Below are 13,567 nucleotides of genomic sequence, written 5' to 3'. Positions count from 1 at the left end.
ATCTGTTTGTGAGCTCCAGCCTCCTGCTTTTCTGCTTTGTTCTCTTGTACTCACTGTTCCCTCTTTGTTGTGTTGCCCTGTTGGAATGGGTGAAACATTTGGCTTCAGTGGAAGTGGGATCCATTGGGTGCCCTAACTGGAGATAGTTGTTCTCTTTCCTCCCCACCCAGGATCATAAGCTTTTCTTGTGGCATTTTTCCTGACACCAAACATGCATCATTGGAGAGAGAAATCAAGGTCGCTTCCTGGAAGAGAATGGTAAAAAATAGGACTTCATTCTGAGGTTAGGAATGTGATAACAATGAAAAGCTATATAAAAGTAGAATAAAGTCCTATTTTTTTTCCTGGAGCTTTCTCCCATGGACACATTGTCCAGTGAGTGAGAAATTCCGTGACTTGATAGTGACTGAAACTCCTCTGCATCAGCAATGTGATCTCTGAATTGTCCTGTGGGACCCTCGGGGAAGAGGAGTGTGTCCTTCTACCCCTCTGTTCCCCAGTTTGCACGAAATACCTAGAGAACACTGATGTGCTGTCACATCTTCTTGAAATGTGCCAACACATCTGAGTGACATTTGGGAGGATGAATACAGGAGAGTGGTGTCTGTGCAGACAAAGTTTTCATTTCACTGAAAGGCAGGTTGTTTAACTGGGAATAATACACCAGCACTGGCTTCTGCTTCTCTGCTCATTTCCTCCTGCAAAGAGGGCTGATCGTGTAGTTGTTAGGCAGAGGCAGGAACAGGGAGTCTGTGGGTACTGGTGTTGTGGCTGTGGTGCTAAATACCTTTTATGGAGGGGTTCTGTTTGTGGAGCTGTCTCACAACATGCATGTGTTGAGATCCCTTCAAAAGTGTCAAGGATCAGGGATTGCTGAGCAGCCTCTGAGAAGGGTGGATGTGTCCTTCGAGGTGTGGGCTTTTACAGAGCTGAGCAGTTCAGTCACATTGTGCTGCTGGCCTGGCTGATGCAGGTCAAAGGTGTGAAATGTAATTTATTTGGGGAAAGATCTTCAACATTAGCCATGCTGTAAAAGCTGTGGGTAGCAATTTATTTTTATCACACTGGAAAAAATCAGCCCCTTGGTTTGTAGTACCCCAGTGAGGCCTGGAGCAAGTGGTGGGGTGAGCTGGGTAGTTTGGCCTTTAGCAAGTCATCCAACATCTTGGCTTGCAGACTGCTGTGCTGCAGACATGTGATGAAGCTTTATTTTAATACAGCAAGGATACAGCTTCAGCAAGGATTAATTTTGATCTCGAGGGATGTTGCAGCAAAGCAGAATAAGCCATGAAGGAATTTAAAGTATTTTATGGTGGTTTTAATATTGTGGTTTCTAGTTAAAATGCGCACAGGCCTAGGCCATAACTTGGGCTACCAGTGCTCTTGCTAATGCTCCATTCAGCTAAGGTTAGGAAATTCTTTCCATTTAGTCCCCTTTCAAAAATATGTCTCAATTAAATGTTTTGGATCTCCTCCTGGAAGGCTTGATGGGGAAATAAAAAAGCTCTTTCCTATCCCAAAGTGCTGGATAACTGTACAAAATAATATCCATCACCCCAGGAAATCCCAGTTTCAGCAGGTCTGTCAGACAGGTAAGGTGTAAAATGCAGCTCACTCATATTCCTCATGGATAAAGTCTCTTTGGGAAGTAACAGCACCTTCCAGTCTAGGTGAGAGCAAGACTTTTTCAGTCAGCACCCACTGTGGGAAGGCTTTGCACTTCTGTACAGACCAAGGAGTCGTGAGGTGAGTTCAGTGTTGAAAGGGAATTGCTTTGCAGAAAGAAGCAGTGCAAGTGCTTTTATGTAGCAGAGCTGGCTTGGGTGGGTGGCACCATCATCCCAATGCAAATGTCCCTCCTTATTTTACCGTCCAAGTGAAAGTTTTTAGAGCCCAGATAAAGATTGGACAAATTACAATGCAAAGAGCAGCACCAGCTGCCAGGCAGCAATCCTTCTCTTGGGCCTGACCCAGGAATGCAGAACTGTTGCAAAGAGAGTGGTTGTTCCCAAGACCCTGCCACAGCTGCTGCAGGTGAGCAGAACCTCAGGGGGAAGCACAGAAGTTTGCTGTAGGTTTTGCCTTCTAAAGGTCTCCACTCTTGAATTGCAGTCCTCTCAGGTAAAGTCCCTTTTTGTATTTACAAAGCTGTGAGACCGAGCAGCTACATAAATAAGTGACACAGCACTCGCTGGCTTTAGGGGAGGCAAAGGAGAAATGGATTGCCATGACTATGAGAATTTCAATTTGCTACTGCTGAGACTTCTAAATATTTAAACTGACTGGGGCAATCCCAGATCTGAGTCAGGTTTCTACTGGTTTAATTTCCACAATGGGTTTCAATTTGCACAGGACTGAGACTGTACTAGATAAAAGTAAGGCCTTATAGGAAATGGTTGAAAAAGAAACATGCAGCCCATATTGGTCATTTTGTACAGTACTCTTATCTGACAGGCACAAATCTCCATTCTCTGACAAATATCTCTTCCACCTGTATAGCTTGGGGGGTTTGAACTCTTTACTTTTACAGTAACTTTCCCTGTCATTTCAGTGTTTTTAAGTAGTCTCTGGCTATAGCAGGATTTGCTGGCACTGGGGTAGGTAATTTATGTGCCAAGGCCCAGAGCATGAGTTCCCAGGCTTCTTGCTGTCTAGACCAGTTATTAAAACTGGAAAATAAATTGTAAAAAAAACCCAACCAACCAAAACAACATCAGCCACATTTCAGGTCAACTCAGAATTTGTAATGTAAGAAACTCTTGTGTTTTGGCAATTACCAGCATTGCTTCATGCAAGATTTATTTTTATTACAATAATTTCTCAAGCCACTTTACTAAGGCTGTCTTCCAAAGCCAGATTACAATGAACTGGCCCATCCTGCAGATGAGGCAAGAGCATAAAAAAATCTTGATGTGCTGTAAGGAATGGCTGTGTGGCCAACACAGCAGTTTTGGTGGGGCAGCTTTTTTGTTGATATAAGTTGTTCTCAAAATGTATTCTCTTCATAGATTGGACCACCCCAGGCACAGTGGTCTCATTGTTTCATTTATTCCAGGTAAGGTGTTTCAGGAAAAAGCCAATCAAAACTTTCTTTCAGCACTTCTTTGCAGTGCCCAGCAGAAGAGTTGCACCAAACTTCATGAAGCAACCCCATTACAAGAGGTGACAGTAAATTACTCAGTGGAAAGTTACAAGTTTTACTCAATTTTTTGAAAGTTCAGCCAAAACAACTTAGGCTGGACTGTCCCTTGCAGGGGAGGCTCACAGCACCCATCATCAGTGTTCTGATGACTCACTCTATTGCTCTCCAGAACTAGTGAACAAATAAATAGCCCTGGGATGGTCTATTGATTGTACTTATTAAAGATAAGCAGATGTAGCTCATGTCAGATATGGATTGAGCCTTCTTTGCCAAAGACTCTTTTCTGTTAAAAGAACAGGTGGAGTTCAGAGTAGGCTTCCTGAAAACTCCAGTTCTGCCTGCTTTAGCATGTGTCAGTTCTGACTTCAAGATGCTCCTTTTGGATAAGTGAAAGGGACACTGTATCACAGCCACCTGTGAAAGACAACAGGTGACCTTCCTCAGCACTGGGCTGTCAGTGTGGCACAACTGCCACCTAGTTAATGTCACTGCTGGGACATGTGGTTGTAGCTGCAGGCTGCAGTACAAACTCCCGTTCTAAAAAGCAGATTATTTTACTCTTGAGATGTTTTCTATGCAAAAGAAAATTTAACCCCCTGCTACCAGCGAAGATAAGGAATTAAGCAACTCCTACTTCATCCTGCAGTGAGTGTGTTGAACTTCAGAGCCACTTCTGAGTATTACATTCTGTCCAGCACATTCTGCTGTACTCACCCCTGTCCTGATGATTTACCATTATCTTTCCCCCATGAATAATTCCACTTCAACAAATATATCCAGCAGATTTTAAACACTTTATTTAATAAAAGTTAAACATACAAAACTGAAATTAACACACTTTGTATTCATAAAAATCACCATCTCCCATTACAGGGAGAACCTTTTTCTATGTATGGATTCTAAACTACTGCTTGTAGAGTTTAGCTTGAGTTGTGACTCAGGTAACTGATGGACATTTCCACCAATCAGTGCATCAACAATTGCTGACGTGACCTGATCTAGTTAACAAATTACAAAATGAGCTACATTAACATAATATACAAGGAAATAATGGTCAGGGTTAATGGACAAGACACACGTTTTATTTAATGAGGGAAATAGCTGATGTACTCTTGTCCATTAACTCAGCCCTAGATTTTACAAAAATAATATCTACATTGTATACAGGGCTACCCATTAACTTCTTGAAACACATTACGGGTCCAGAGGTGGCATGGCTACCGTAAGTGCGAGACAAGGAACAGAGGAAAGCAAATCACAGAGAGTACAAAAAAGCAAGAGCTTTTACACATGGGTTCCTGAAGAAAACTGAAGGGGCTCAGCAGCACTGTAATACAGCTGAAGGTACAATGGACACTAGGGCCAGTCAGTTATGTAAGGACAGAAACTCCCAGCTAACCTTTACTCACTCCCAGCTAACTAAGTGGGATCCAGGCATTCATATCTGCTGTGCTGTGGTTCTCCGTGTCTGGATGGGGGCCCAGGCACAGGCTGTCACTGCTGTGACTGTACCAGCAGGTCTGGGACTGCACCAACACACCTACAAGATCTACAAGGGAGGACAGGATAGCTCCTTTCCACAGCACCAGACCCCTGGGGATGGGTGGGGACTCTTTAAGTACAGTTCCTTGTCCTATGGTTTTCTGGTTACATTTCATTACCTTCCTATTATAATTTGATGAGCATTTATAAAACAAACAAAGAAAAACAACCAACAAGAAACAGCATCTCCTCTGCTGAAATTCAACTGCAAGAAATTTGGACTGGAATTAAGTCAAATTTATTGTTTCTAGAATGTAAGTGATCATTAGTAATAGAGATCCTATCAGCCCTGTTCTGCCCTCATTTACAGCTGTACAAACTGATCCACAGTGGATTTATAAGGGAGTTATTTAACCTTCCTTTGCAATTCCATGTGACATGTCAGCTCTCTCCCAGAGCTGCAGCAGCTCTGTAATGCTGAGCATGTCACAGCACCGTGACTACAGAAACCAGGGAGGCTCTTAAGGTGCCATTTTTATACCACCACTTTTTTTGAAGGAAAAAAACCAAAACCTTCACTACTGGTATGAATAAAAGATTCAAAGCTGCAGACAAATACTGCTTTGAAAGTAACAGGCAACAGCAGTTCATGAATTCACTAATGTTTACCTGCTACAAAAAGTTTAATGGTTGGGGGGGGCTCAAATCAATAGCTGGAGATTTAAGGCTCAAATCAGCTGAAGCCAAAGTGATGGTGACAAAATGGACTACTCACTATGTGCCAACAAATAATTTACTTTTAGAAAAATATAATGATAAAAAGGTAAGTGAAAAGCCCTGCAGAGATGAAGTTCCACCTTTTCTACCTGTTACTGAGGCATCAGATGCCTGACATTATATTTAGAGGTATCTTGATACTGTGTCATAGGTTTGTCTGCAATTCCACATGTTCCAACGCCAACCTTGCCAGTTACGCTCTCAGGGGAAGCAAAAATACTCCTTTTCACCTGGAAATAAAACAGAAAACACCATTTCTGAATAATTACAAAAAAAAACCAAAACAAAACAAACAAGCAATCATTACCATCTAAAGTGCTTCAACATTCTCAACTTTTGCCCTACAGATGGGGACACTTTCTAACAGCCAGCTCAGCTGTGATGTGTTGTCACTGAGTGAAGCAATGGGGCTGGCAACTTCTGGCATCTCAGTACTGGATGTGATTGTGGTACTGAGGATCTCAGGTCAGGCCAGTAAGGAATAAAATTCACCTCTCATAAGAGCATCTCCAATAATTGCTCAAAAGGAAGATTAAAGTTTTACCACTATGTCTGGCAGCTCTTGGTCAAGCCATGACAGAAATGGAGTAAGACTTAATGTCCTTGCTACCTTTTTTGCCCTACACTTGCTGTTCCAGGGCATGTCTTCAGCACTGTGCCTCCTGGGCCATAAACACAGCAAGAAGCCAGACTTGGAGGTTTAGAGGGGCCCTCAGGTTCTTGGCTCCAACAAACATCAGCTGACACCTGAAGGAAGCCTAGTTCTCCCAGCCAAGTGAAAGCTCACACTCTTAGGAGCAGCACTCCTCCAAAACAATCCAAAAAAAACCCCAGGCATTTGAAGTGCACAAAATACAAAAATGCACACTTCAGAATCCCAAAGACACCCAAATGCCTGTGCTGCATCCCTTTAAAAATCACCACCTCCTTCTTTCAAGGTACTGCACAGAAGTCTATGCCCTGTTGCTACTCACAGACAAAAGTAAACAAACCTGGCCTTTTTTGTTTTTAGAATAGGCTCTGTTGTTAAACTGTTGCCACTTGACTTTCTGGTCCTCTCGTTCCTGTTCAAGTTCTTTAATTCTCTGAGCTTTTTTCAAAGCTTTCTTCTTTTTATACTCTCGTTGCTGGGCTATCATCTCTTTTCTGGAGAAAAGGAAAACAAAAACAAAAAACAAACCCCACATTTTATGTTTGTGCCTCTTTCTGTAACAATCTACAATCTGACTGTAAAACAGACATGCACATTAATTTTCCAGAAGTTTATAGAATTTACAGAAATAAAGCTTGTAAATATTCATCACTTCTAGGAGGTAAAAAAAATCCCAAAACTCTAAAATTCCAAACCTAATCTTTCCATTAATAAGCATTACTTTACTAATTTATGTATTTGGCATAACAACAACCACCAAGCACACCTGAGGAGCCCATGCCAAATGCAGCAACCCATGGGATTGGGTGCAGTTAATTTCTGGGTGAAATGGGACCCATCAGCACTTCTACATTTCAGAAATATCTTGGGTTTGGGAAGTGTGAATAACCCATTGGAGTGAGAAGGCCAAACTTTTCTGGAGGTCTGCAGGACTCTGATGCTACCAATCATTGGACAGAGATGGAAGGAAAAGGACAAAGATTACTTCAGTGAAGATAAGGAAGTTGAAAGAGTCAATCTATGCCACACTGCAGCATCCAACAACCTTTTAGGGAAGGGATCACTGGCTATAACAAACTCTGATGAATTGTACCATCTTTTTTTTTCCAAAGGAAAAAAATTAATTTTCAGCCCTTACAAATACCTTCCTGTGTTAGACACAGCAGGATACTCAGTAAATGTAAATTTAAAACAAAAACAAACCAAAAATACACCTATTTCATTAACTAGTTTTTAGAGCTGAGGGAAGAAAAAGAAAAAACAACCAACCCACAAATCAGCATTCAGACTTCATCTGTGTATTACTTACTTGGACATGGGTTTGTTGCCACTGTCCTCTTTTGCTTTCCTTCCCTCTTCCACAGGCTTGAGGTTGAACAGAGGTGTGACTTCAGCATTGCCATATCCAGCAAATGTAACTGCAGCTGTTCCATTCTCCTCATCTATTTCTTCAATCTCAGCTTCGTAACACCTGTAAAGATATCATGGCTGTAAGCATGTGAGTAAAGCTTTAATACTCAGCCCTTCAACACCTACATCAGCCAGCTAATGCCACTAGGTGAAAAATATGCAGATCCCAGCCTTCATTTTCAGGGGTAAGACACAAATCAAACCAAGAGATTATTGTCTTAAGGTCAAAGGGACACAGGTACAAAGACTGGAATCTGCTGTATTTGACCTTTAGCTTCAACAAGCAATGCCCTCACAGCTATCACAACTAATTATTCATGCTGGGGCCAATCTAATCAACTATCCTGATTTGGTTTTAGTTCTGGCAGGTCATGGGATAGGAAAAAAAAAAAAGCTGCATTCACAGAACTCATTGAGGAGTTTTAGAAAATGTCAGCTCAGAAGTGCAAAGCTTTCATTCCATTCTTCTCCGTAAGACAAAGAATTAAGAAAAATTGGAAGTTTTCAAAACATTCCCTCTTCAACACTTTAAAGGTTAAAAGTTTTCTTGTTGATTTAGAACAGTAATTTTGAAGTTTTCACAGTAATCAGTCCATTTCATATTTATGTGTATGAAATACTTTGGTCAAATTGACCTCAAAATGGGAAAAAAAAGGCAAGTGATAATTCTGAAAATATTTAAAATAACTGTGTCTAACTTAAGGGCAAAAGGATATATCTAAAGCAAACAGAGGAAGAAATGAACTGTTTCACAGACAATATTCCAATTAACATTTACTAAATTAATTTCTTCTTTTTTCAGTGGGCCAACATATTGAGCTGAGTTAGGTGCAAACACACAAAAACTCAAAAGTCTGGCTAGCTCTTTATGAAACACTTCTCATTTAAGAAATGCTGCAACAGAAGAAGGGTTTTCTAAAAAAAGCAGAACAAAAAAGTCCAATAAGATGCACTTCCATGGGCACTGACACACTCTTACCCAAGCTCTGATCCTGTAACCAAGGGATCAGAACAAAAACAATGATCCAATGGTGACCTAAGATTCAATTTTTAAGTTCTAACACAAAAACATTTTACTCATTAATAAAAAGAACTGTTCACTTTTAGACTAGTTTTCTACTTAAGACATCAAGAGCTATACCAAAATCTTTACATGGTAATTACATTGTTAAGAGAAGCAGGTTCATCCAAAAATAGAGCCTCTCTCTAAGTGGTGACAATTGCAATATTGGTCCTGCAAAAGCAGGTTTTTTAAAGCTGCAGCGGTTACACATTTACAGTATGAAAAGTAATTTCTAAATGTTTCTTTCAAAGTTTATGGAGTCAGAATGATTTGCTTGGGTTCCCAGAACTACACAGGATAATATATGAGACCAAACCCAAAAGGTTGATTAATTCTAAAGCATTACATAGTTATTTTATAGCCAAACCCAGCATTTTTAATTAAAAATTGAAAATTAATTTTCAATTAGAGGCCCGAACTGAGATTGAGCAAGAATTTTTCTTCATAGTAATCAGTAACACACATATATGAACGCAATGACCAATCATGAATTACACATCCCAAAAGCTTTACAAAAGACTGTCCTAACTGACCAATTCTTTCATTCTACCATTTATTACACCAGCAAATGGTAATTTACAAAAGATACCCTGCTTTTATAAGGTTAGTGAAAAAAAAGCCCCCCATCTCTTTGCTACGTAAAGTACTGACCTTTCATAAACAGTCCAAGAACACTTAATACCACATTTATTTCATCATTTCTTTTTGCTTTTAGTCATCCCGGTCAATTCAAACTGAATGAAAGTCTCTTACCATTGAACTATTTCATGTAACTGTTAGAGAAGTTTTCTACACTTACTGTCCATCCTCACTCCATATGGCCATACACCTGTCCCCAACCTTCCAGGAGTGACTGGGCAGGGCGGACGTGGAGCTGTCAGAACTCGCAAGGGTTTCCGAAGGTTGTGTTGAAAGGAGATCTTTGGTTAACTCTATGACTTCCTATAAAAGACAAAAACCCCACAAGAATAATTTTTCAAATTCCTCTTAGCAAGCATACTTTTACCCCAAGCTTACTGGTTTTGGTTTGGTTAAAGTTACTGTATAATATTCATTGCTGATGTGTAAATTACACTCACTTACATTTTTTAATAATTTAATTAAACTCATTAATTGAAATTGTAGATAAAAATATGAATGGTCCTCACTGTACTGCTGTAAAGCTGCCCATGCCCTCCTCCAATTTTCAAAACGTAGCCTATTATTCTTAATAGCATTTCTCTCATTGGCTGAACTGTAGCATGCAGAGTCAGGGTGGCAGAGCACCCTCCAAGCTGTGAAGCCCTCTCATTTTGCTAGAAAGCATCCAGGGGCACACTAAAGAATTGGCTTCCTTAGGTCATTCTGATAGAAATGTTTGGTTTTTTCCTAAGCTCCCTGACTTTGAGATTTCAGGTCAGGCCTTCCCTTGCTAATTCAAGATGACAAAGTAACAAAACTTCCCAGTTCTTTACACATAATTCATTTGCAAGCAGGAGCTTGCAAAACCCTCATCCAATTTCCTGTAAATGTTACATCAAAGACTAAGCAATCAAGACCTCTCTTGGATTTCACTAGGGTTAAAAGTCAAAAGAGACAGCACCTAAAGGGCCATGTAAACTTTCTGTATAATGCAAAGAAACTTTGCCAGCCCTAAAGAAGAAAAATTCTTCAATTCTTTGAGTACCTCAGCATGAACCATTCACTCTGCTAACAAACAGTAAACATTTAAGTCAGGGGAGGGTTACAGAAAGTGTTCAAAGCCTGAACTTTCCTCCTCATTTCACATCTTACTTCAGCTATGGGCATACAAAGACTCAGGAAAATGCAGTAAAGGAGCTGTTCATCATCCCTTAAGAACCTAAAGGATTGTAAGCACTTCCCAAGTAAGTTTATGATGTATTAACTTGCAAGCACTTTTATCTGACAAACTATACAACTAACATCAAAGGCCTAACAGTTTGTTTCTGTTGCAGCATGTTTATGTCTGAATTTCCAACAGCTAGTAAGTTTTGCTCTTTGCTTTGGAGGAGCTGCTGGTTAATAAGTACTCCAGTGAGCACAATCAGCAGCAACTGTGAGCACAGGAACACACAATTACTTCTACTACTTAGCTGACCATTTTCCTAATTCCACAGCTGAAGCACAACATCAAGTTACCTAATTTGTGAACACAGAGTATTAGCCTAATTTTCCCTCCCAGGTGCAAAATCCCAAACTACTCCTTAACATACAGGTAGCTGTATTCTGCAAATCCAGGAGGCATCATGGCTTAAGTATCTCTCTCAGCAGGTCAAGTACATCACATCAGGCACAAGGCACTCCTCAAAACAAGTGTTTCAGGTATTGCAGCTACCAGTAACACCAAACTGTTGACTAATTCTTGCCTCAGAGATGGCTTATTCTAGAACTTGGATGTGAATAGTTTCAGACAAGTCTACCAAGAATCCTCTAAATTTAATAAAGCCCCTTACACACGAGGCTATTAAAATAACCAAACTTTTGGTAAAAACCTTCATCTGATATCCCCATACTGTAATGCTTGGCTCATGAGATAGAGACATTGATTTTATTGCAAGCCATGAGACAGTTCTCAAGTCTTTAAGAGAAGAGATCATTCCAAGAAAATTTCTGAGCAGGACTTGGACTACCACAGCAGCTCAGAACAGCCAAACAGGTTGAACAACATGGCTTGGTGCCACATCCCCGTGATAAGGAGGTGTGACCCACAGGGAACACTACTTAGTTTGCCAAGATTTTTCCTGACCAACTGGTCTTCACAGAGCAAGACAGAGCCCTACACTCCAGAGCACAACAGATCTCATCTCCAATTACAGAAGATGGCAGCTGCCATCAAGCCTAGAAAAGGTAACTTTGGCTTTGGGTGCACAGACACTGTCCTAAAAATGCTTTGGTGAACCAAAAAGCTAAATACTTCTAGCAATTTCTTCTAATATTTAATCCTGAATAATCTAAGCATACAAAATGCATCAGAATTTATAATAGGAAAAAGATGTTTCAGTAACATAGTAACCATCTTTTTGAACAGACAAAAAGCTGTTTAGTTGGGACACTGATGCATCAAACCCACTCTTACAGCTGTTTGCTTAGTTGGCATATATCAAGTCTGCAAAACATTATGTCATTTTCAAGGTGGAACATACGGATAGCAAACCTTTTGGGGACGAAAGTGTAAAGATCTTCCCCATTCTGTGCAGAAAGCTTTTATTAAAAAGTTTGCAAGTTGTCCTTTCACATCAATGATCTCTGCATATCAAAGCCGAGGTCGTGTTGGTATCGGAAATATCATCCCATATGGGTTTTGCTGTGCATTTTAAAAATATAAAAATATACACATGCTTTTAACAGTGTACAACAGAGCACATTCAGATGATCTATAAAGTGCCTTGTGGGCACAAAGCCTTTGCAGTTTAAAAGGAATTCTAAAGATCACTGTTTGGAGGCACTACTTGTGTTTTGGTTTTGAAGCCCCAATTTATTTCTGTTATTTCCATACAGAGCAGTGGTCACTGAGCCTTGCACTGGGTAGTTTTATATACTTTTACACCTGATGGCTAAAGCAATCCACAACAGAAATGAAGCAGCATCTTGCACTCTCATGACAGATTTTAACAGCACTGCTGGGATTTGCTATATGCCAATGTGTCTTTATATGAATAAGATTCTAAAAGACCACTCGTACATTTAAAATTAGGCTGGTGGCCTTCCTGTCACTAAACCACATCCCAAGGACCAGAAATGGGTTTTAGCTGTTAGGAACACACTATGTTCTTGTGACAAATGAAAAACACAACTCTTTTCCTTTCTTATATAGAAACACAATCAAGACTCAAATGCACAAGGAATACAGAACTACACTCCAGAGCTTTAAACACTGCAAATGCATTTAATGAGTAAGCAGGTTCTGGATCAAGTTGAGATCTCAGTAAGAACATCATAGTAAGCTAAACCATGAGGCTTCATCATTAGTAAAAGCAACAAAAAATAATGACTTTGGGAAATGCTTCAGGGGAAAAAAAATTAAACCCAGCACATAGTAAAGACAGCACTGGCATATCTTTCACCTCTCTGGCCAAAGTTATGGAAAATGAGTTTGCTGTATAAATTAGTACATCTGTTTTAATAATAAAAAAATTATTTAAAATAGGCCATACTTTGGGTTTTTCCAAACTAAACCTACCATGACTATATCAAGCTATGTGGAATGAAAGCAACTAGCCCACCAAGTGTCTGTTTTTGTTGCAGGACAAATATTTAGGAAAGTTAAAACACTTGTAAAAGACCCTGATGTTTCACCTACCCTCAAGTTCTCACCTGTAAGTCTTTCTTCAGTTTCAGTAAATCCTCATTGTCTGCATTGCCAGATAAGGCAGCCTCGACTTGCTGGAGCTGAGCTTTGTAGCTGGCCAACTGCTTAGCAAGGTCTTCTGACATCTACAAGGAACACACACACGTACAAACCCCGCATCAAAACAATGGCTTTGCTGCTTTTGTGGTCCAAGTAAGGTGAAATGACAACAACAAAAAAAGCTGTTACTAATGTGTTAGAAACACAGCTCGTTAAGTTTCAATGATGAGTTTGTTCAGTAATTTGACTATAGATACCCGCTCATTTAATTTTTGTGCAGTTCCGGCTGCTCTCAAGAGACTTGTGAGGACCAGAGGGCAGAAACACGTGCCCGTGCACGGGGTACAGGCACAGCTCACAGCGTGTGAGCAGCGGGGCCTTAGGCAAGCCTCGCACCGCCCCGGCTCCTTAGAAAATGAATGCACGTCCCAACAAACCCCGCGCACTGCGGTGTGTGCCCTCCGGGTGCCGCACACAGGGAGCCTCAGGGCCGAAATCCCCTGCGGCTCCCGGGAACCGGGCCCTGCCGTGGCTCCCGGGGGCTCGGAGCGGCGCGGGAGAATAGGCGGGCCTGGGCCTGCCCTGGCGCGGGCCCTGCCCAGGCCCAGGCCGGGCCCAGCCCAGGCTCCGGGCCGCTCAGAGGGGGCAAGGGCTCATCGCGCGGGGCCGGCAGGGCCCATCCGGCGGGCTCAC

General features: G+C 41.0%; 1 protein-coding gene across 2 annotated transcripts; it reads right to left on the bottom strand.

Annotated features, from left to right (window-relative positions):
- Window positions 1–3,917: 3,917 nt before the first annotated feature.
- Window positions 3,918–12,981, bottom strand: SMNDC1 (survival motor neuron domain containing 1). Of its 2 annotated transcripts, none has more exons than XR_004082559.1 (5): window positions 12,841–12,962; window positions 9,326–9,468; window positions 7,363–7,541; window positions 6,394–6,547; window positions 3,918–5,631 (listed from the first exon to the last, which is right to left on the bottom strand). XR_004082559.1 is itself a non-coding variant. In XM_005416380.2 (5 exons), exons 1-5 carry the CDS (start codon window positions 12,958–12,960, stop codon window positions 5,494–5,496), a joined length of 717 nt encoding a protein of 238 aa, XP_005416437.1. In that variant the 5' UTR covers window positions 12,961–12,981; the 3' UTR covers window positions 3,918–5,493. The 2 variants fall into 2 exon arrangements, 1 of the variants encoding a protein (XP_005416437.1); XM_005416380.2 differs by having other exon boundaries at window positions 7,363–7,524; window positions 12,841–12,981.
- Between the last annotated feature and the right edge of the window lie 586 nt (window positions 12,982–13,567).

The sequence above is a fragment of the Geospiza fortis genome, unplaced genomic scaffold (assembly GCF_000277835.1).
Source record: "Geospiza fortis unplaced genomic scaffold, GeoFor_1.0 scaffold130, whole genome shotgun sequence".
In the NCBI taxonomy this organism is placed as follows: domain Eukaryota; kingdom Metazoa; phylum Chordata; class Aves; order Passeriformes; family Thraupidae; genus Geospiza; species Geospiza fortis.
Note: the sequence above shows the minus strand (reverse complement) of the source record. Positions and strands in the feature narration are given on the sequence as shown.